Below are 24,683 nucleotides of genomic sequence, written 5' to 3' on the forward strand. Positions count from 1 at the left end.
CCTACCATTCACCTGGTTAAAAATCTGCACATTTGTGTGAATGCAGCAGATAATAGACTCAGAAAATTCATCATGTGTGAATAATTGGGGCGCTGAAGTTCACATGGAGTGAGCTTTTGTTTAGACATCTTTACTGAAAGGATTCACCATGAGTGATACCTTTGATAATTATAAGTCAGCAGGAGGACAGAATACTACTTACACACAGAAAAAGAACAGAGACGAGATAAAAAGTAACGTCAAGTCCACACGGGATGCCAAGCACGACACACAAAATTAAAGTTTCTTTAAAAATAAGGGGCTTGTAAAATGGAAGCAAAGGGGGGGAGACAAAGTCTTAAAAGTAGACTATTTTCATTTATTGATTGTTCTTACTCTTGATTTATTTACTAATATTGGAGAAAAATAGAATCATTGCTGCTCTGATCACCTCAAAATGTTCCTTTAACTTCCAAATTAGAGCAAGAGAAGCAGCATGGCATCCAAATTATCTTTGGACGTTTTGGACTTTGGACGTGCTAAAAAACTCAAGCAAGCCCAAAAATATTTACCTGAAGATTGACTAATTCAGTCTTCCTCACCTCCCTCTTCTTCAATCATTCAATGGGAATAGTTTGACGGATAAGTTTAGGAAATTAAAGTTGTATACTGACAGCCAGAAAGACATCCGCTGCACAAATAAAGACGTCATTTAGAGACCTCACAGTCACACTAGAACTTATAAAAGTAGAGCATGTGAGAATAAATAACATCTGCTTACTTTTTATCATTTATCATTTTAAGATGAATCACTTTCTCTCTTTTGTCCAGTAACACAGTAATCCATTCAACAAACAAAAACACCTGTTATTTTGATTTAATATGCTAACAGTCTCTATTGCCATGGCGACAAAGCTTAAAATGTCATAACCTTCCTCTAATTTAATACCAGATGTCTTGTTAAAGTGATGATATTTTCAGAATGAGTACAACCTTGTATCTCCACACTGGCTCCACAGTTGTTGTTGAATTACTTCTCAGACTTATGTAAGCATCACAACAGCAGGACATCAGATCCTAATAAACAGCCCTTAATACATCAGGAGAACTTAAGCTAAACTTGTTTACACACATAGACAAAATAAACACTGTGGTGATACATAATATAGCAGCAGATTGTGCAGCGCTTAGAAAATATTCCCCACAGATGCATCATCGTCTCGAGATGTGAGGCCAGTTTGTTCGAGAGGTCTGCTCAGCACTCTGCCTGAAGCTTTCAATCTGTGTCCTTTACTTCAACATTTACATCTCTGCAATGAATTACATTTTTTTTAAAGGAAAGAATTCAATAAAAATCAATCCACACAAAAACAGGACAAAGCAGAAGTGGGTTTTTTATGTTTGACCTTGTCTGTTCTGATGGACTCTCTGAAAGACAAACTGAGAACAGAGTGAGATGAGATGAAAACAGGAAAGAAATGGAGCAGATTTTTACTGAAACAGCAGCAGCTGAAAAAGGAAAAAGGAGCTGCTGTAGACAAATAAAAACCGAAGAAAGAGACAGTTTGGGGTGAGCCAGAACAGTCTGCCTGGAGATAAGAGGAAATGAGAGGTAAAAAGAGGGAGAAAGGATCAAAGTGGAAAAGGAGAGTAGGATTAGAGATGTCAATATGGTCAATGAGGCTAATGGCAGTAAATTACATTCTGTCTGTTCTCTCTCTCTCTCTCTGTGTGTCTCCACAGTTTCTTCTTGGAACAGGAAGCCAGACTTCAGACCAGACATGGCTGTCAACCCCCTGAAGGGCACACAAACATACACACAAACACACAGACTTATACACTTGATCATGAAGTAAAAAGCTACAGGGAGCAGCTGTTTGTGCCTTAGAAACACTCACACACACACACACACATATCCGAGCTGCTTGTCAATGCAGAAGTATCACAGTGAGTGTGTGTGTGTGCAGGTGAGTAAAGCAGGTGTTTTATCAGTCATCAGATGAACATGTGCATCACAGACAGCTGGCATTAAGTGGGTGCTGCAGGGGTCTTACCCTGGGATTACAGTTTAGGAGATTAGAGCTAAACAGCAGTCATCTCAGGCTCTGCAGCCTCATGAAACTTCTGCCGCAAGCCAAGAGGGCACGCACACCCACACACACACACTGCAGCACAGCTGTAGAACACAATTAAATTAGTGCAAACTGGCAGACGGTGTGCAACCCGAGCTTAAAACCATACACACATTAAATCACAGGGAGCGAAAACAAAAATAAACACACACACACTCTCCTGCACTGTGGTCCGCAGTACTAGACGCTGCCCCCACCCTTTCCTCCCGTCGCCCTCCCAAAAGCCAGCTGGAAAGAAGATGAGATTTTGGGGCTGATTGGTTTTGTCTTTTTCCCCCCCATCACATCCTCTGGGCATCTCTACAACCACCACTGTCGCCTTCTCTGAGCACAGTGTCACCTCTGGATAAACCATCATCATAAAAATCTTTCCCATTGGACGTGAGTTGTACAATCCGCTTGTGATGCTTTGATTACATCTCACAGTTTTTTTTTATTTTCTGTGATCTTGTTTTGTTCTTATTGTTTTATCTCTATGGCTTCAGATTGGAGCAAAGAAAAGACTTCTTTGGACTTTTTTTGTGGACAGTGTGTCGGCAGAATGCACAGCTACACACCTGACGTGTGGACAGTCTGAGCTGCACATCATCGAAACAGCATCAGGAGCATTTGGATTTTCTTTTCGCTTGTCATCCCTCTAAGATTTCATCCTTTACCCCAAAGAATTATCATTTTCAGTCCCAACTTTTTTGACTTTGTGTCACTGATAGTGTGGAGAGGGACAGCAACAGTGCAGTGCTTGACACAGCAGCTTTTTAAACCAAGCAGGTCTCAGAGCCTCTGTGAAACACGGAGAGAGGCTATGTGAGGTAACCCTGGAGAGGAAAAAAAAAACCTGAGAACACCTCACATATCTGTGGAAACTTACAGAAATGGAGAAAAGAGACAAAATAGGTATGTTTTGAGTCTAGGGTATCTAGAGATGTGATGGAACACCGGTCAGCACAGACCACCTCCCTTCTACCACTCCTCCTCCTCCTCCTCTCTTCTTCTCTCCCTCTCTCTGCTGCTCTCAACTAGTCTGCCAGCTTTCTCTGGCTGCGTCGCTTCAGTGCAGTGAGAGAGACAGAAAGAGAGAGAAATCGGAACGCTAGAGTCGAGCGCGCCGCTCACACAGATGACAGAGAGAAACATGGAGGACCTTCTGCAGCCATTCACGTTGTGCACTTGGTTTCACTGAAGATGGACGTTGCAATTAATCTGAAAAAAAAGAGAGAGGGAAAAGAGAGAGAGAGAGTGGGAGCCAAAGAAGAGAAAGATAGAAAGTGAAGAAGAAGAAAATGAACACAGGATTGAAAGGTGGAGAAAGCAGAGAGTAATCACAACTGAAGGAGGGATCACCTGTCGTTGAGGGTAAAGGACTTCCGTGGCAGTCAGAGTACAGCTGGGTGTAATTCAGCTTCGACTCAAGTGTGGGTGTGTGTGTGTGTGCTGAAACATTTGTTTGTGTGTGAGACAAGCACATAACTGTGAAAAAGAGGGAAGGAGAGGCTCCAGCCAGAGACGGAGAGAAAGCGTAGGAGCATCGCTGAGCGCACAGCTTGACTGTGAGACAAATTGACTCTGACACATTGTCTTCCGTGTGTGTGTGTGTGTGTGTGTGTGTGTGTGTGTGTGTGTGTGTGTGTGTGTGTGTGTGTGTGTGTGTGTGTGTGTGTGTGTGTGTGTGTGTGTGTGTGTGTGTGTGTGTGTAGGCAGAGGAGGTGGTGGTGGTGGAGTAGGGACAGTGGCAGGCCTAGGTTTGGGGTCATGGCCATGGGGGGGCCGCATCCCGTCCTCCACTTTGCAACGGGAGAGGCGCTGGGGCTGGGGGTCTTGGGGCGGAGGTCCATTCAGGGGAGCTCCCCGACTCTCCGAGCTCAGGCCGTGGCTGAATGGAGGCACGGTCGGAGCGGCAGGAAGTGGAGCTGGTAGTGGTGGTGGGGGAGGAGGAGGCGTGGAGGAGAAAGGAGGCAAGGTGAGATGTTCCCGCAGAGTCTGGGTCCTCCTCGGCTCACTCGCCGTCGTCTTCCTCACCTCGCTCTTCTTCTCCGTCTCGCTCCGTGGGGGCGTCGGCTTCAACTACCTGGAGCCGCCGGGCTGGGAGGAGTCGAGACGGGTGAAGCTGGTGCCGAGCTACGTGGGTGCACACAGGCAGTCGCCACCAGACACCCCGCAGCAGAGGACATGTGCCTGCACACGCTGCGTCGGAGACCCTGGCGTTTCTGATTGGTTCGATGAGAGCTACGACCCGGATATCTCACCTGTTTGGACCAGAGACAACATCCAGCTGCCGTCTGATGTCTACTACTGGTGGGTGGTAAGTAACAACGTTTTTTTAAATGCTGAGCTCAGGTCTAAAATAATTTAAACAGAGCATTTGCCTTAATCTGCTGTGAGGTGATCATTTGCTACTTTGACAGAAATTCTTCAAAAATAATGTTTAAATTAGGAAATTTTGTTCACAACACAACAAAAAACCTTTTTCCTAAAACTTTCAATAAAAAAGACGGTTTCAAAATAGGTCTAAAATGAGTCAAATTGGATGCATCAAAAAAAAACAAGAGTTGGGAGGAGAGAGTGGGGGGTGACATGCAGTAAAGGGCCAAGGTCGGATTCGAACCCTCAGCCTCTGAGATGAGGACTATAGCCTCTCTGTACAAGGGGTGCCACATAACCACTTGGCAATCAGCGCTCTGCATCAAGGTTTTTTCAAAGAGGCTGAACTATCAAAGGTTTGAAAGTAGATTGGAACAGTTCCTGTGCAACTTTATTAAAACCATGTTCATTTTTTTGTTGGAACAACATTCGAACATCGTGTTGTAGGCCTCATTTTGGAGACAATTTTCTTTAAAAGCAACGAGGAAATACATTTTGTGTTATGGCATGTGATTCAAAGTTTGTGCTGAGATTTGGAATATGTTTATATCAACTGTTTATTTAAAATAGATATAAAAAATTGCTCACCTTTTTCTTTGGGGGGGCTTAGCAGCTGTGGCTAATGACAGTGTAAATAACCTGGAAACTATTTTTGGAAACGAGTCTGAGAAAAAAGTATTTCTTGCCTGCTTAACTAACCTTTGATAGTGAAGCATTTGACTTCTGAGGATGTCATGGTTAATCTGCATTTTGTTTGCCCTCCAGTTGCTGCAAGAATTGTGTCATTGAGCCAAGGCAGATGTTTGGGTTTTGTTTTATGTTCTTGAGAGGAATGAAGCACTGGCACGCACTTTTGTGAAATCGAGTGAGAAACTAATCAGTGTTTAAGGGGAACTGTGTCAGATTCATTGCTATGAGTATTCAGGAAAGCCTCTTAGCATTTTGTTGTAGAGATATTATGAAAAACTCCAGATCTGACCAGGTGGGAGGGCTCTCAGAGGCTGGATGAGGTAGCGCAATATCAAAAATAATCGCCTTGTGGTCGGATACACACAAGTCTTTGTCTCTAAATTACTAAGGGGCAAGCCAAGTGAAAGGACGAGATCAAGGGTGTGGCCCTTGAGTTGGCCCATTTCGTGGACCAAGTTGTAGGTACTTGTCCCCTGGGGACGTTATTCAGCGTCGGGAGAGTCTACTCTGGAAATGAAGTGGTTATGGCAGGAATGAGCGTGACATGGTTACAGGACAGATTTTGAGAGCCATGTTGGTCCAGATGAAGACCATCATGTCTAATATAGATTGAAATATATTCCTACTATCACTTCCTGTTATGTTTTTAGTTGCTGTGGTCAAATAGATAATCTGTAAAATTGACCATGTTCACAAATCAGGAATATAACATGACGACCTTAATGAAGCATTTCAGTCTCCCAACAAGACAAACAAAAGAGCACATATGCAGTTTAATGCAATAAGTGAATCCATGGTCAGTAAAATGTAACATGAAGTTTGGCACCTGGAGGGTCTAATTATATCTGGATACTGACATTTACACGTCTTTATTGTCTTCTTCAGTCTATTTATCCATTCACACTCAAGTCAGCTGAAGTCAATATGTTTGTCCTGGTCATTTCTGAAAAACAAAAGTACAAACAAAGAAGCGTCTCAAGATTCAAATGTTATTTAATAATGTTGAGAAATATGTGTGGTGTGTACCCAGTTGTGTAATAAATTGTATATCATATTGGTAGTGTTCTGCGTTGTTTTGTGCTGAGCAGGATATTATTCCATTACAATGTGTAGATTTCTTTATTCCATCATTTATTTTTAAAGTGAATGCATCACCATCAAACACTTTCTGTGAGCGTGTGTTGGGTGTATGAGTCAGTCACATGTGAGATTATAAGGACACCAACATACAGGGGAGTGATACATCATAATCATAGATCTCTCCTCTTCCAACCAATCCCCTCTTCTAAATAATTCATGTTCTGGGTGCCAGTCATATGACGTAGTGGAAACATCGCATGCCTGATTACTGAGCTTTTCTGAAACCAATGCCCATAATGTCTGTAATCACTGACATGAATGTCTCCTGAGTCGGTGCACGAGAGACAGGAGGAGCTTTACTAAGGAGTGGATGCATTAAAGCTCCATTAGTTAGTGTGTATGTGTGTAGCTGTGTATCTGACTGATTGTGTTTCTGTGAGTCTCCAGTCTCAGGTGTCCATTAGGAGCAGGTCCAGGAGCCAGTCTCAGGCCAGCTAAACTGCAAACGCAGGAGTGAAGGAGGCTGCCAAGTCGTTAGGTCACACCGCAATATGGGAGTGATGAACTGGGAGAGAGAGATACAAGGAGACATGAACGAGAGGAAGCAAAGGTGGAGAGGAGGGAGATTTAATGCAGAAGGAGACGGTCACATATAAAGGATATATAGAACAAAGATGCATGGTAGACAAAGGGGGGAAAAACAAGGGCACAACATTTACAAATAAACTTGAGCAAAAGAGAAAGAGGAAATAAAAAGAGAACGGAAGAGAGTAAAAAATGAATGCCAGGAGGACCCAGAGAAATCAAACAAAAGAAGGATAATCATACGAGTCTCTCCAGACCTTGATCGAAGGTTTATCTGTTTTCTTGTCAGGGATGCTTCTCTGTTGTTCCATATCGAACTGAACAAAAGATCCAATTGCACGAGACACTCTGACCTTGCCGTTAACCAGCTCAACCAGGTTTCAGACTCTCTCTTCTTTTCCTTCAAACAAACACCAGCCATGAATGCGTCATGTAACCATCATTTTTTTAGATGTTCGATAATTTAACAACTTAAATAAACACTGCTGCACCAAATAAACTGAAAATGTGCATGTTATTCAACTGGAATATAGCAGACATTCTGAAATATGTAAGAAATGGACAACATTGATTAAGAAATGACATGCTTTGAAAGGAAATCAGGAACAAGGGGGGTTTAGCTCTTTCTATCGGGAACCTGGAGACAGAATAAATAACTGTTTTCTGTTAAAGAGTGAAGGAGGCTGACTTCACTGGCATCACTATTCCTAGAAGCCGTGAAAGTGCCTCCAGTAAATTGCTCGCTTTTAGCCCGTCTGGGAAAGAAAATCCTTCGTCACAGTTGTTTAATATCATCTCTGACTATTATTGCTTCCCTTGATCTACCTCTATTTCCTAATTCATTTAAAGGTCACATATTCTCCTCCGTTTAAATAATTCTCAGAGCTCCCCAAAAACATGTCTGTTGAGTTTCTTTGATCATGTCTATAAACCCCTCTATTTCAGCCCTGCTCAGAACAGGCTGTTTCTGTGTCTGTACCTTTAAATATGTAAATGAGCTGTGTCTGACCACGCCCCCTCTCTGGAAGGGCTTGGGTGGCTAGGGCTTAGTTAAGTCCTATATGGTGCAGAACAAACACCTAGCTGTGGGAGTGTCACCCACCTGGGGGAGGGGTTACTGCCCTTTGTGATGTCATGAAGGGAAAATCTCCGGCCTGTTTGAGCACACATTTTCTGAAAAGTGGAGCAGGCAGAAGATGGAGAGGATGGACTTTTCTCATCATTGGGGGGTTTGTAGACAGACTAGAGACACATGTTAGTGTTAGAGAAAACATAGTAAAGTGTATTTTGCAGAATATGTGACCTTTAAATAACCTAAGGAGGTTGGAAAACAAACATTTACGTTTTGAGGGCAGAAATGTTGTTTTATTTTAAGATATCTGGTCATTTAAGAGTTTCGGAGTGGTTCTCTCTGCTACTCTACCCCTACCCACGATGAAAATGATCTCAGAGTTGACCGTAGTTAAGACGAAAGAGGGAAACCGACCTGAGGAGAAGAATATGTTTACCTACGAGCTACAGTAACGTATCCGAGTATAATTTACATGACGTTTTTATCACATCAGCACATACAATATACAGGAACAGTACAGCAGTTTTCAGTCGCAGTTCCTGCTTCCTGGTCTTTGACGTTACATCTGGTGTTTCCATGGCAACAATAAACATGTTGTGTCTGTCAAGGGCGGCCGCAACGACACGTACCGGTACAACTATACAATTAAGGATTTCTCTGGCTTTGATGACTGTTTGAAATATAAGAGGTAATATAATTACTCAACAACAACAAAAAATAACATCGGTTCAGTAAATTTTTTATTAATTTAGATATTTTAGTGTTAGAATTCAACATATTGAACCTTAAACTGTGTAATTAGCAAACCTGAATGACATCCTTTTAAGAGCATTTGCTTAATTTTGTATCATATAACTTGATTACTGTTCAGGTTTCACAGATCACACAGCTTGTTAGCAGGTTAAAGCTAGTTCAGAGTAACCAGGTGGTAAATAAAACAATATCTGCATGTGTGGTCCCACCCTTCTTCATCAAATCTCCACATTGTTTAAAAAGTAATAACATTAAAACTCCACAATATCTGCTGCAGTGGCTCTTGGAAGTATAGGATGTCTGCCAAGTTGAAATATAACTTTAATGCAGACACCAGAAGCTTTCTACTTTTAGAGTCACAAGACAGCAGAGAGGAAGAAGCAAGGCTGCCAAAAAAACATCTGCCAAAAAATTAATATCCCCTGAACAACAGTGAAGCAGCGTGCCAGGCTGGCTCCGGCATCATGCAGGGACTCAGAGACAGAGGAAGGCAAAGAGATGGAGGGATCAAAGAGAAATGAAAGCGAGGGAAGGTGGAAAGGATAAACTGCAGAGAGGTAAAAGCATGAGAAACAAAGAGAGAGAGAGTAAAAAGAAGGATGGCGGGGTCTCTGATCAGCACTGATGAGCTGCATGGTGCACGGGAGTCCCAGAGAGATGAAGAGATGAAGAAAGACGAAGGAGGAGGAGGAGGAGAAACAAAAGAGGGAGCCAGGGAAATGAAGGAGGAGGAATTAGACATGAGGGCACGGAGATTGCAGGAGAGGACGTGTGAATGAATTTGTAAGAGAATGAGATCTGTGTTGGGAAATGAGAATTAAGGCCGATGGTGGGTGAAGACGGAAGAAGTGACAAAGGAGTGCAAAATGAAGATTACTGTGTGGGAGAAAGGGGGAGAGGTGGAGTGGAAAAGACGGTTACAGCGCGAAAACAAGCATTTAGTGAGTGCCAGGATCCTGACGAAACTTTGTGTTTTTAGGGTAACAAAAGTGTTTGTGCAGGTGCTCACAACAACCATGAATGCACGTTTGGCTGCTTTTTTTGGAAGAGGTGGAAACTGGAGCATGCTTTTTGTTTTCCTGTTTAAACGTATTCTCTCTCTTTCTCAGCTCGGGTGTCATCTCTCTATAAAAACTGCATCAATGTGTGTTAAACACAGGGATCTCTAAAACGCCACCTGTGACTTATAAATATATAAAGCCAAAGATAGACTCATTTTAACTCTTGATTCTGAACATGTGGCTTCACAAATGTTCCTACTGTAAGAACACGAGCACTCTGTCGATCTGAAGTGACTGATGTCTGCACTAGAACGCTCCGCTGTTAAAGGATGATTTCATGATTTACTGAAACCGTTTCCCCTTTTTAATACTTGGAATTTAATTTAGTCTTTACAGGTGTAAAAACTGTCTAAAGCACACTGCTTGGGGCGCAGGTAGCCTAGTGGTTAGTGCTTATGCCCCGCGGTCAGCCCGGGTTCAAATCCGACCTGTGGCTCCCTTCCTGCATGTCATTCCCCTCTGTCTCCTGATTTCCTTCTCTGTCCACCGTCCTATCTCTACAATAAAGGCATAAAAAGCCAAATAATAATAATACTACAGAAAAGCCCCCAGCTTTATTTCAAAACAAAACATAATTTCCAAATGCAATGAGCGACATATCATAGTGCACGCTGGTATTTGCTCAGTTTTGGTACAGAGACTTCTTGCAAGCACAATTCATATACACTTACAAATACAAAACATCCTTTAACTTACTAATAATCTAATTATGCCATTTTTTGAATTTGGTTTATTGTACTGTTGTTGTTGATGTTGTTGTTTGTGTTCAGAAATACAAAACAACATTTACAAAGTTAAAGGTCCTCTTAAACTAAAATAATAATAAAGTGAAACACATCCTTGATGCTTCTTATGTATCTTACATGATGAATAATATAACATACTTTCTATGCATTACACATTCTGACTGACTTAAGATATTTAGTAAATTGTCCCCAAACCTTTGAAAAAACTGTGTTTTCCTGTTTGTGGCATAAAGTCAGTTTTCCATGGCTGGACAGTCAGAAAGACTTTTAAATAAAAGTTCAATCTCTGTGCTTTTTCAGGCTGTTGCAACACAATGTTTAATCTGAAGGGAGCATAACGTACCTTTCATTTGAATTTCTGCTCAATTCAGGCGGAAATAGACAGAGAGTAAAAGCTCGGCAGCGGACGGGCAAACCTGGAAAGAAAATATCAGATATAGAATAGTTGTTTCTGTAGTTTGACCAAGTTTATCTTAAGGGAATTTAATGATTCAACAGACTAAGTCACTGGTCAATGTTTTAAATTAAATGTTGAAGGAGCTTGTCATTAATTCATGGGGTTTCAGATATTCAATTAAAACAGATGTATAGAAAACAAGCAGCTATACATGTGCTTTACAAGAGCTGAATCTACTAGGGCTGGGAATCTTTGGGTGTCTCACGATTCGATTCAGAATCTATTTTGGATTCTGGATTCATGATTCAAAGTCTATTTTTGAATTAGTACATACTTCAGGATCTACTGTGAGACTGGCTGAATTTCTTGTTGCTCCATTTGTCATTCTGAGTCAAAGAGCTAGCCTTATCACTTAGCAGGGAGTGACTGATCAGGCAAAAAAAAAAAAAAAACATTTTTAGAAGTTATGAATCTATTTATAATTTCAGAAGATAAGAATCTCAGACGGACTTTCATTGAATATTGCTACAAAAATAAAACCCAACAACGCTCCACTTTTTTGATTACTCTCCATGTTTTTGACATTTTATCTGGACTTTCCATGTAGCTGAAGAAGAAATAGATCGCATAATAAACTGAAAGCATCACATTTGAGGTGTTTCTTACACGATAAGTCTTTGACAGTCAGGACCTGAAGTATAGTTCAAATATTAAATTCCTTCCTCTTTTTCTCTTCTGTCACTCATCTCAGTCTGTTAACATTCAACACATGACGTCTTCTTTATTTATTCAAGCTGTCATTGTCTCAGTCAGACAGGAGACGCTTGTTATGTCTGCTGTCACTTCTGTTTTTTCCTTTTGAGCAGAAGTGTACGACCTCTGGTCATCTCACTGTTGTTGGTGAAGAGCGGTGTAAAAGTCAACTTTCTTAGAAAGACATGTGGACTGACTCTGACATATTTAATTTATAAAAACAGTTTTATTAATTAGAATTCCGCTTTCTTTGACAAGTGGATGTGTGCCATGCTGCTGCTCCTCCGACCACGACTCGCCCAGACTGACTGCATCCTGTCAGTCTGTCACATGGCTGTTACCTCAACACACACACACAAACACACACACACTGACACAAAGACACCCGCAGGCACAAGCACAACCACCTGCTTATTTGCACATGAATGCTGCCGAGTGCGTGTGTGCACATGTAGACGGGCGCTCAGAACACATCTGAATATAAAGTCTGTTGTCTCATCGTGTTCGTCTGAAGAAGAGAAACTGCACACCCTGACAACACCTCTTTCTCTCTCTAGATGTTACAGCCCCAGTTCAAACCCCACAGTATCCAGCAGGTGCTCCTGAGGTTGTTTCAGGTATTTAATATTATATTAATTCATCTTTCCACTAGGGCTGGTACTTTGAAATCAGCTGAGTCATTACTCTACACTCCTGGGAAAAGGCTGACAGGAACAGATTGTGTTTATTAGTCATGAGGTGTGTCATCTCTTTTTAATGTTTCTGTATATGTTTTTTTCATTCTGACTCTCAATATGACGAGCATTGCATTCACATAGGTGTGCATGTTGAAAAACCCTGTACTCTGACTCCCTTGTGGGCAGAAGGGGCTCATGTATTTTTCATGAAGAATTCTGTCTTCCTCCTCTAGGAAGCAGAATGTGTTTCTACAATCAGGCCCCGAGCTACATGTTAGACTCCTTCTCCTTCGGTGTGTTGTGTTTAATTTCCTGTGTAGCTTGAATCTGCGCAGCGCTCGTTTTTGATAAAAGCCTCTCTTGTCACAGGTGATTCCAGGAAGGTCCCCGTACGGCTCGTGGGACCCAGGACGCTGTCTGCGCTGCGCTGTGGTGGGAAACTCCGGAAACCTTCGAGGGGCGGGATACGGGGCAACCATCGACGGACACAACCACATCATGAGGTGAGAGTGCTGGAAGCAGACTGTGACATGTGCGTTTAGACTGAGAGATAGGTCCGCAGAGGGCTGGATGAAACAGAGAGATGAAGAAAGGAAGGGGGGAGGAGACAGCTGGAGAGGACAGAGTTCATGTGAGGAGGAAAACACAACATCACACAACACAGAGAGATAGACTGTGTATTCTGCATTTGCCAAAGTATCTATTAGAAAACAGCAGCAGATGTTGGTGTCTTATACTATATTTAACTTAACTGTGTAATGCTGTTATCCATTCAGCTCCCCTATTGGTTGACAGCAAGGTCATATGACTCGTGTGAGGTCACCGCAGGCAGCTCTATGTCCTAAGAAGCTTTAACGTATAGATTGTGTCCTACACATACACACCCGTGCAGAGAGAGTGCACATAAATCCCTTTGTCTGCTCAGCGTTGTGCAGCAGCACTGAATCACAGAGCCTGATTGTTGTCAGCTGGCATGAACACACAGCTATATGTTGTTCTGTGCACGGTCTGTGTGTGTGTGTTGCTGCATAAAAAGCCTCAAGCAGGAATGACAAGTATTTGGTGCGTCTCTGTGTGCTAACCAGAATTAGCATCCATTAGTGGTACTCTCTCAGCGGACCTGTGTGGGCAGCCTCTAACGACCAGCTCTCCCGTTACACTCCTCAGCGCTGTGGTTAGTTTATCTCATTTGTGTTTCAAACGAGCTTTGGCCGGCAACAGTCATCACAGAGCCGCACCACCCACCTCCTGTCTGTCTGTCTGTCTCCTGAGGCCTTTCTCTCCTCATGTCAGAACAAACTTCTGTTTTGTTTTCAGACATATGGACGGATACATGCGGTGCCTTTTTTTTTTTCTTCAGGTGCGTTTTCCTGTTTTATATAAACTGTTCACTCCCTTCAGACAGTGAGTCAGACCCACTGTACATAGAGCAAAAGTCTGAAGAACACAGACAGAGCTGAGCGGCTCACTTACTGTCTGACTTAAAGTTACACAAGAAAAAAATCGACTTTGATATTATAGCATAAAAGGTGCGTCATGAAAACTCTATGTCCTGAGACTTGTTGAAGCTGAATTGATGAATTCATACACTGTCAATAAGATGTGGACGTCACCAGCATGACGTCAGCATGAAGAAGTTAGGTCAAAAATAAACATAATGCTGCGTAGCAGAAGTCTTACTGAGGTACAAAATGAACAGAAAAAGGATCATTTCCTCCTCTGCTTCTTCACAACCACTCTTCATTCACAATCATTCTTCTTGTGGTGTCGCCTCCTGTTGGCCATTATAAGAAATGCAGTTAAAGGTTACTTCCACATTAGTTAAAATTTTAAGCAAAGATGCCACATCGAGGCAGGGCACGTTTATTTATAGAGCATCATTCATTCATAAAGCACTTCAAAATGTTAAACCATGAATCACTTTAAGAACGTTCATAGACATGCGATATCGAGCAAATATATGACAATAAATACAAAATAAAAATGTTAAAAGATCAAAGAAAGAATGATTTTATTTCTTTTTTTTTATCCTTTATTTTAGCAGGGAGGACCCGCTGAGGATGAGGTCTCTTTTCTAGAGTTGCCCTGCAGCAATACAAAAATAAAAACAGAACAAATATAAACAGTTAAAAATTAAAGCATAGACACTGAAGCAATGATTTCACATTTTAAAACAGTTGCAATTTCCTTCCCTAAGTAGTTCAGACACTGGCTCTTTAAAATGCTGTATGAAACAAGAGAGAGCCGCTTAGCCGTCCTCTGAAAGTTATTCCACATAATGGGTGCAGCAACACTCAAAGCAGTCTTTCTCCATTTTCTCTTCACTCTGTATTTTCACAGTAGTTTTGAGATCTGGTTGAATGACTTGAAATGTTTATAGAGAGGAGATTAAGTCAGGTAAGGAGGTAGTTTACCTGGGAGGAGAAAAACTGTGAGGTCCTCTCCAAAATGAAACAGTCAGTTGTTTGAGTCACTGATATGTTCACAGCTTCCTGCAAAATGTAACAATTTTCTAAAAAGACAAAATGAATCAGTCTGACAACTCAGCACGAGATTTGAAAACATTTCTTTTTATAGATTTGTGACCACAGTTTGAAAGTGGATGCCACACATGTTGTTTGCTAACAAAGCACAGCCTCCCTGAGTAATGCATTCCTCTCTTGTTTCAAGGATAAACCTGGCCCCCACGGTGGGCTACGAAGAAGACGCCGGCAGCCAGACGACTCACCACTTCATGTATCCAGAGAGCGCCAAGAACCTGGCGGCAAACGTCAGCTTCGTCCTGGTTCCCTTCAAAACACTGGATCTAGTCTGGATCACCAGCGCCCTGTCCACCGGACAGATTCGATTGTAAGAAGGGGGACACACACTCACACACTTACACACACACTCACACACACACACACACAGATATGCATAAGCACGGATTAACACATGTGGGGGCACAAAAAACAGACACTGAACATAGAGTGCCCACGGTGCAGGGGCATGACTGTTTGGATCCAGAATAACTTTTTTAAAAGACCACAACACACAAGTATAGTTTGTGGGCACACACACACAAACACACACTCACACACACTCACACACTCAGTAGAGTGACAAGGAGTCAGAGAGTCATGGGGCCGTAACAATCTGTCAGCTGTCAATCATCCAGAATTCACAGCTGCAGCATCACATGAAGAGTTGGTTAAATGTATTAAATCAATTTTTCTCTGTCTCTCTGTCTCTCTCTCTCTCTCTCTCTCTCTCTCTCTCTCTCTCTCTCTCTTTCTCTCTCTCTCTCTCTCTCTTTCTCTGTCTCTCTGTCTCTCTCTCTCTCTCTCTCTCCATCAGTACGTACGCTCCAGTAAAGCAGTTCCTCCGTGTAGATAAAGACAAGGTGTGTATTATTTTTTGCTTTCACTGCAATTACTCTCTGCCAGTCTCACACACTCACTGTCATAGACCAACACACACACACACACACATACAGAGCCACAAACACACACACAGATACATACATACATACAGGTACATACATACATACAGGTACATACAGAGACACACACACACACACACACACACACACACACACACACACACACACACACACACACACACATACAGAGCCCCCCCCACACACACACACTCACACACACACACATGCAGTGACCTCCCCATCCCCATTATTGATGGATTACTGTGAGATTATAAAACTCTTCCTTTGTTTTCATAATCTTCTGTTCGATCTTTAATCCTTGAAAATCAAAAAGTCACACTAATCCCTCCCTTCGCCTGGTGAGAAACACGGCGTCTTTGGAGTCGACCCAGAAATATAGATTTGTAAGATTCTCTTCTCCACTGTGGCGCTCCAAGCAGCCTACAGCGTTTGTTTATTGGGCCTGACTATCACCTGGAGGGAGATGATTCATATGTAATTACTATTCATTTGGTTAACGGTACTCTTAGTGCCTTTAATCTTTCACAGCCATCACAACCTCCCGAGGGGTTTTGAATTTAACTCAGCAAAATCTTTTCTTCTTTTGTTGGACCTTTTGAATATGCAGCAGCCGTGATTGCATGAGGTTATCTTGCCTGTATTACCGTGTAAATCATCTGAGTGAGCGCTGTTAAACTGAATTCAGAACAACTTAGATTTTGTTCCAAACATAAAGTGTGAGGCACCGCTGCAAAACAAAGTGGTTGTATTGCACTAAAGACAAAAAGATGCACATCTACAATGCTGAAGCAGAAAAACAAAACAAAAAGCCATCTCAATAGCACAAAGTGTTTTAGAGAAATCCTGCATGAGAAAAGCCGATGTGAAATATGTTTAGAACGAGCCCCCAAATATGTTACAGCTTCCTGAACAAATTGAGGCTTTAGCTGAGGAGAAACAAAAAACTGAAAAGTGCTGCACTTGACAGTCATACACAGCACTTCCTACTAAACTGGGCGGCAGTGGATCAGTTGGTAGAGTCCATCGCCTCTCAACCTGAAGGTCCAGGGTTTGATCCCCAGCTCCTGCAGTCACATGTCCGATGTGTCCTTGGGCAAGTAAATTGCTCCCACTGCTTCATCAGTGGTGTATGAATGTGTATGAATGGGGTTAGTGACTTCTGATGGAAACTTTACATCGCAGCTGCGATGCTTGGAGGAGAAAATAGAGGAGTGTAAGAGGACAAACGAAGCCCGATCCTCACCACATCATAATTCACAGGACTCCTTCACAGAGGCAGAAACCAAAGATAGCACTGGAGCACACGAATCACTTACGATTCAAAACGGTGACTCTGAGGAAGAACCAGTGTTTCCAAATCGTAGTCCTTTGCATCTTAATAAATTTGCCTTCAGTGATTTGTGCGCTCCAGTACTTTCTTTGGATTCTGCCTGAGTGAAGGAGTCCTCTGAATGATATTTTAATATATCTCCTCTCTGAGAGCACTGACCTCCGTCTATAGAGGGGCTGAAGTAAGAGAGTTTCCCCCTACCTCACCACATAATGCCTGGTGTGTGTGTGTGTGTTCCCACCCTCTCTCTCTACCCCTCCTCCTCTCTGGGCACAAATTGCGCTCAGGTGCGCAGCAGGCAGAAAGCTGCGGGATAAAAGAGAACAAGGGATTGAAAAAAAGGAGGAAAATACTTCTTATTCTACTTTTGTAGCTGTAAGTTAATTTTTCTGATCTTTTCTGTGCTTCTCTTTTCACCACCAGGTTCAGATCTTCAACCCAGCATTCTTTAAATACATCCACGACCGCTGGACCAGACATCATGGGCGCTACCCCTCCACTGGCATGCTGGTGCTCTTCTTCGCCCTGCACGTTTGTGATGAGGTCAGCTTCTTTCTCCTTCAGAAACAAAACATTGTGAAACATTTACATCATGCTGAGACTATCCTTACATCATATCATCACACACACACACACACTTCTTTCTGCACTCTCCTCTAGGTGAACGTGTTTGGATTCGGGGCGGACAGTCGAGGGAACTGGCACCACTACTGGGAGCAGAACCGCTACTCCGGAGAGTTCAGAAAGACCGGCGTTCACGATGCAGACTATGAAGCTCAGATCATCCAGCGGCTGGCCAAGGCCGGCAAAATCACCGTGTTCCCCGGGAAATAACCAGCACATTAATATAATATCTAATGTTTTCAACACCTGGTACAGCAGCAGATACTGTAGAAGCTGCTTGCGATGTGTTTGTATTCTGGCTTTCTTAACTGTACCTGCACCAGTTTTGGGTTTCCCAGCTGAAGTTAACCAAATGCTCTCAGAAGGCAGGACAAACTGGGCACCAAATGGTACCAAAAAATATAATCCCATTCACTTCCCCTCATCTTCGGGAGGTAGCCAGAGGCGCTGATTAGAGAACATGGTGTACACTCACTCACCAAAAAACCAGGACCAAGGAGCATGTAGATGAAACAAACTCACGTTAGAGTAGGTGTTGAGCCTTACATTTACAAGGGGAACAAACAGATTCTTTTCTCAAGGTTTTCCTCTGTGAGAGTCAGTTTAAGGATGAGAGAAGAGATGGGACAGCTGGAGACATAGAAAACTAAACCAATCCACAGAAATACTGCACAGAGGAAGCCAGAGAGGGGAAAATCTCACATGCAAATTCCCCTTGTCAAAAGATCCCAAAGTTATAAAAAGGCCACAGAAAAGGAACACCATAAAGTATCTATTTCTCCTCTAAGCTGTGGATGGATGTCAGCACTGTACAGCAAACAGCATGGACACTATGGACACTAATTGCAGTGCGTACTGTTAGCATTTGAAGACTGAAGGGCTGAGTTCCCGTCTCCTACAGGACGCAGGGCCATGACTCCTTTTAGAAAGATTTCTTCCTCTCAAACATTGCATGAGGCAAAAACCCTCACGTTGACACGTTGCCCCTTTTCTCCGTCATAACTCCACTTTATGTGAGCTCTGCCTCAGATGACAGTGTGACAGGGGCCTTGTCGGACTATGACGGGATGTGAAACGGTTGCTTATAAGACGGAAGGTGATGCTGTGAGTTTATATCGTATGACTTTCCTCTAAATTCCCCCCCTCCAGGTCAGTACCACAGCTATGCAGGACCATGACTGTTCAGTGGACTCAGAAGGACCACTGCAGCACTGGCCTGAGCCTCAGCTTGTGTAGAGCTTTGCTTCAGTCTTTATTCACTCATCCCGGCACAAGGAGAAGAAGTGTTCATGGGGAGCGCAGGTTTGGCTGCAACAGATTCTAATGAGGCCAAAAAGTCCATCTCCTGGGATTTCATGTTTGGAAGGAGGCATGCTGGTTTCTGGACTAGAGTTTAATCCCCATGTGGTCTGTCAGAGTCTATTTTGGGAGAGGAGGACTGGAGAGCTCAAGCGTGAAGAACCAGTCTGACTAAAGGCAGCATTAGAAATGCATTAAGTTTCTCCTGTGTTTTTAATGATGAAACAGAAAGACGTTGGTTCCTCAGCTTGCTAGAGTGAAATACAAACTGAACTGGGTTAACCACTTTGGTTTGGGACTGAAGTTTAAAGAGATCTCGCTCTTGCTTTTTTTTTTTTGCCCCGACTGAAACTCCAGCCTGACTCCCTCGATCCCAGAGGAGTCAGAGACTGTCCGGAGCGTTTGGCTCCAGATTAAAGCTCATATGATTGGGTGAGAGTAAATCCCATTGGATCTGGGAATTCCTCTACCTGTCAGTAGATCGGCTTCATTAACCACTTGCCCTAGTCCCTGCTCAGCCAATTAAAAATTCAGCTCAGTCTTAAGGGGACGGAGCCACCAGACGCCTTAGACTCCACCTCTGGACCGCATCATCTGCACTGTTTGTTCTGATTTTCTCACTGTTTGCATATCTCCCTTCAGACTGCAGTGTTAGTTGCAGGTACTGTTTGAGTTTACACTTACTCATATTGGATCATCTTTTCCACCCAGGTGCCACAGTCTTTGTTCTTAACATGATTTTCTATCATCACATTTAACCCATATACACATCTACAGCCTCCATATCAGTGACGGAAGAGGTGCTAGGCTGTAAGAGAAGAAATGTGTGCCACAGAGAGGAAGGAGAGTGTTTCTCAAGATGCAGCTGTTGTCTTACAAAGACTGCTCATGGTTCTTACGCAGGTCTTTCAAAATATTGTAAAAAATGTATACAAGACGTATGTAGTTATGTATTGATTTGAAAGGTAATTGACGAGTAATAATGTCTCAGTAGATACCTCATGATCTAAAACTCACCTTCCAAACTAACTTCAAATTACTGTAGTATTTATGTCAGTTACAATAATGAAAGTCAAAATACAATTACTTTTTCTTCTTCCTCTTAAAACGTAATTATGAATTTTAAACATGTCTAAATTATATTACATATTTCTCGACAGGGTGCCAGTTTAGCTCAGCATGCGCCTGATTTATAGAACGGTCCAACTTTGACCCTCCACCCCTTTGCAGCATGTCATCCTCCAGTTTCTGTTCTATCTATTACAGCAAAAATTACACAAAAATATTCCCAAATAAGCAACAGTACAGATTTAAAGGTGCCCTGAAGACTGTTTGACCACTATTAGTGCTATGGAGCACTTTTTTTATTTTTTAATGCATGTACCACTGCTAGGGTGAGACAGCATTTCCAGCATGACGACCACCATCAATGGGACTCCAAAGCCCCCCGCAGTAACAGATGGGTGACATCACTCAGGCCTGGTGCATTAATATTTACAGTCTGTGGTGTAGTTTAACAGTGGATGATAATGAACGATTGAATGCTTGTCCTTCCATGCCACTAATTGTTTCCAGGTATGGCTTAAAAAACATTCACAACTTCAAGTGTATTAGAATTGGTCTAACCAAGTTTTTTCCTTCTAAGCCCCGCCCACTTTGAATCACTAATACGAGCACAGACGTATGAGACAAAATCCATGAAGAACATTTTCACAGAAGTTAACAAAACTTATATTTTTACGTAATATCCCAACAGTAACAAGCAGGCACAGAAAACTATGTTTTCAGGGTCTTTGATGCTCCTTCAAAACTCAGAAACTAGTTCAAACTTCTCCAAGGTTGTTTTCCTCTCAGAAGGAGTCTGTGTATCGTTCCAGTGACTCATTATGAAAAACCAATCTGCCGACTAAAACGTGGTGAACAGAAGCTGCATAGGAACCATGAGTGCCAGCTGCTGGAAGTTTAATGTGAAAATAACATATGTTTATGTGTGAGAAGAGAAACTGTGTGTCGTTCAAAGTGAAGGATGTCACCACACAGCATGTAAAAACCCATTCTTGTTGAGATGACACACATGTGGAGGAGTCGGGGCGTCATACTGCCCCCCGCAGGCGATGTGAAGAACTGTTCCTCCTGTATTGATTGAGTTATTGTATTTAATTTGAACAAACTTTTGAGGATTTAATTTAACCACTCTGGGCTCTCATGTGTTGACACTGTGTTTTTTTGTTGCTTTCACTGTGTTTGTCCATCTTTGCACATAACTGACATGATATGATGATGTAGTACCCGAATCTGGACATACTGTTTGTGTTTCTCTCTCTCTCTTTTGTCAAACACTCAAACACACACACTCAAACACACACACTTTCATGCTTCTGTGCCTTGTCTTGCTGCTGCTGAACGCCTCCCGCCTACAGCTGCTCCATCGGCAACACACACACCTGCCACCTTTGCATATTTTTAGCCACTAACACACACACGTCTTCTGGCTGAGAGCTGTGCCTTCTGAGCTGTACACACACACACACAGATACACACCTACACACACTCTCTGCCTTCTGCTCGGGGTGCAGACGCCTCCCGCTCTTCACTTCTTAATGCTTTGTACACTGATGTTGTTTTTTTAAAGATGGCTGCAGGCTACAGAGAGGCTGTTAACTCTGCATGCAGAGTGACTTGCTGTGGACTCATATTAGGACATTTGCTACTTTTCTGAGCATATCGTGTGTAGACATTTATGCTTTTTTTCTAGATCATGTGTAGTGACATGGCAGGAAAGAGGGTCAGCTGCCGGACTGACGCTGAAAGTTACAGGTACCTGTCGTATCTTTATGCTTTAGTTTAAAAATAAAAACAGCGTGACTGTAGTTTAACAGCGATTGATGATGACAAAGTGTGTAGACATATCAGTGAACTGCTGCTAACATGGTTCACTGTTTTTATGGAGTGGTCAGCTAATGTGGTTCCTGTGTTTTTAATGTTTGTTTCTCCTTCCTGCTTCAAAATTAATGTGTTTTATTTTTGGACCCTCTGGTAGGAATATAACACATTCACATCCTGTTCATGCAGCCAGCTGAGGGTTGAAAGATTCGATAAAGAAGCGAGACCCTTATTCTGTTCCAGCAGTCACTCTGTTAGATCTCACAGCTGATAACAAAGACATTGTGATCAGACAGGAGCAGGGTGACCCCCCCCCCCCCCGCTGTGAGTTCCCCTAAATTAGAGGGTTTTTTTTTCCTCCTATGGTGCTTGTCACAGATGTGAGTGTGTTCTCTGGAGCTTTTCAGACATAAAGTAGGTCTTTCCTCCTGTTGCTGACCCAGTACACGTCTTCTTTCTCATCTGGAGACGAGTCTTTAAATAATTGGGAGCACACATTTATAGGTCACACTGTCTCTGTTTTTCTGCTGTGTCGGGAACTTTGATAGTGAACAAAGATCTGTGCTGGAAATAACAGTAGTTGGTCTTCTCAGGTGAAGTATGGATGTTAGATTCAGTCCTCTGATAGAAACAACACAGTAGAAGCTAACCTCTTGTCACAATTTTAAATTGCCTTCATTTCTTCCAGGCCAGACTCTCTCTAAACATCCCAACACTAATCAAGTTCATTTGACTGTCAGTGGACGCTGGCTGATTCACATTCAGTATTCTTTTAATCTTAATTATTGCTTAAATTATGTGCAGAGGCATTTTTCTGTAAAGCTACAAAAAGGCCAATTTACCACAATTTATATTTTCCTGAAGGAAACTCAAATTTAAACTTGTCATATTTCACTTTTCATTGGCTATTATGCAGAATGAGTTTCGAAACCAAAACAGTCTAAAAGTACGGAAGCCCTAAGTGGACATACAGCCATACATTTAATTTAACTCCAGTGATGAGCAAATTTGTTTCTTTGAGATTTCGAATTTATTATCTTGTTATCTCGAGATTACAACGCTGGTTTCCTCCTGATAACGAGTTAATTTCTCATGATATTGAGAAAAACAGCTGGTTTAAAGTTGTTGTAAGAGGAAAAAGGAGATAAATAAAATGTATGAATGCACGTCTCTACTGGGCGTCCATATGAAAACACACCTGTCCAGGCTAGAAAACGCTGATGTTTCACTCAGAAGGCACATTTTGGTTTTTACATTCCCTTGTATATGTGAAGAGATAGTTTGACATTTTGGAAATGCGTTATTTAGCTGAGTTAGGGAGGAAGGTTTATACAACCGGAGTAAACATGTGGTCATTATCAGACAGTTAGGTGATAGCTTAGCTTAACAGGGACAGAAAATCAGCTAGCCAGTTAGAAACAGCTACTGGTAAATACACGGTGTGGCACATAACCCAAAAGTGAAAGTAATTTTTTTTAATACTTCTGTGTGTGTGTAAATTACACAAATAAGATAAATCATATTAACCAGTGAGTTAAGGAGTCCATAAAATGCTATTATACTCTCAAAAGCTAGCTGTTTGTAGTTTAAGCTAAGCTAACAGTCTCATGGCTGTATCTTAAATTTTAGCATACAGATATGAGAAAAGTATAGTTCTTCAAATTCAGAGAAAAACTAATATTTTAAATAATTATCAGGGGAAATTAAGTGGTTTTCTTTCCTTTCTTTTGTACTTTATATTTTAGTACCTATTTATTAAATATCAGTCAGCACCGTTTTAATGAACTGAAATTAACAAAACAGTAGAAATTTTGATCTATTCGTGGCCTGGTAGAGTAAAAAAAAAGGAAAACCCATGCAGCATCTCCAGCTGTAAAAGAAGACACTGTGAAAGAGAGAAGGAAAATCACAGCTCTTGTTGGTTTACATTTACTTCAACACAGCTCCCTTCTCCTCAAATGGTTTCCTTCTTGTTGCTATGGTTAAGGTGTCTGCAGCTCTGTCTTTGAGAGAAAAAAAAAGAGGTTTCTGTTGCAGGGATGGAAATGTACAGACTGTTAAGAAAACAGCTTTGAGGAGCAAACGCGTCCTGATCAAAACGCCACGGGTTCAGACAGGACGTTTCTGTAGTGACACCGCCTGGCGCCTGGTGATGGGTTTCGCTGTGGTGTTTGAGGCTGAGATGAGAACAGCTCACTGGTCTGCTGCTGAACAGAAACAACTCTGAAGCTGCAGTTAGTGAGCTGAAAAAGCACATATCAGACTGTCTCAGTGGATTGTGAAGCTTAAACTCGTACCACCGTCTGCTATTGTGCCAGAACTCTGCAAACAAAATATGAACCAACACGTAGGATTAAAGACCGCTTTAGTGATCTAACAACAAACATCCAGGTGGCTACTATGAAACATGATGTAGGAAATAAAGGAGTAGTTTGAGGGTTTAGTGTGTGTGTGTGGATGGTTTCCTGCTGTCTGGATCTGAGCGCCGCCTTTTGCACAAGGTGGTACACCTGTATTTACTCCATCAAAACATCTGTACGATATGTGATCAGCTCTTTGTATCTTATGATCCTGTATGAATAAAAGCGTCATTAAACAAGAGTCTAATGTGATGGTTTGTTCTTTTATTGTGGCTATTATCAATACGGGCTAACAGACCAGCCTGTCGCTATGATTGTATGATTATAAAAAGTGAAAATATAGCTGCAGAGAACAAGGCCTGGTGATTTAGAAATGTGCCATCAAAATGTGTGTCCAGAAGAATAATTCAACTCCATAATGCACTCTCAGTTGTGTCTGCAGGACACGACATCACTACTTCT

At 42.1% G+C, this 24,683-nt stretch overlaps 1 protein-coding gene across 1 annotated transcript; it reads left to right on the forward strand.

The window, feature by feature from the left end:
• Window positions 1-3,681: 3,681 nt before the first annotated feature.
• Window positions 3,682-23,713, forward strand: st3gal2 (ST3 beta-galactoside alpha-2,3-sialyltransferase 2; the record flags this gene model as incomplete). Its single annotated transcript, XM_061036957.1, has 8 exons — window positions 3,682-4,410; window positions 12,164-12,223; window positions 12,653-12,786; window positions 14,954-15,133; window positions 15,620-15,665; window positions 17,479-17,598; window positions 17,716-22,444; window positions 22,726-23,713. Coding segments are annotated over 7 exons (1,443 nt in total), but the record flags the coding sequence as incomplete, so codon positions are not given.
• Window positions 23,714-24,683: the final 970 nt, after the last annotated feature.

Source organism: Labrus mixtus, chromosome 4 (genome assembly GCF_963584025.1).
Source record: "Labrus mixtus chromosome 4, fLabMix1.1, whole genome shotgun sequence".
NCBI classification, from domain to species: Eukaryota; Metazoa; Chordata; class Actinopteri; order Labriformes; family Labridae; genus Labrus; species Labrus mixtus.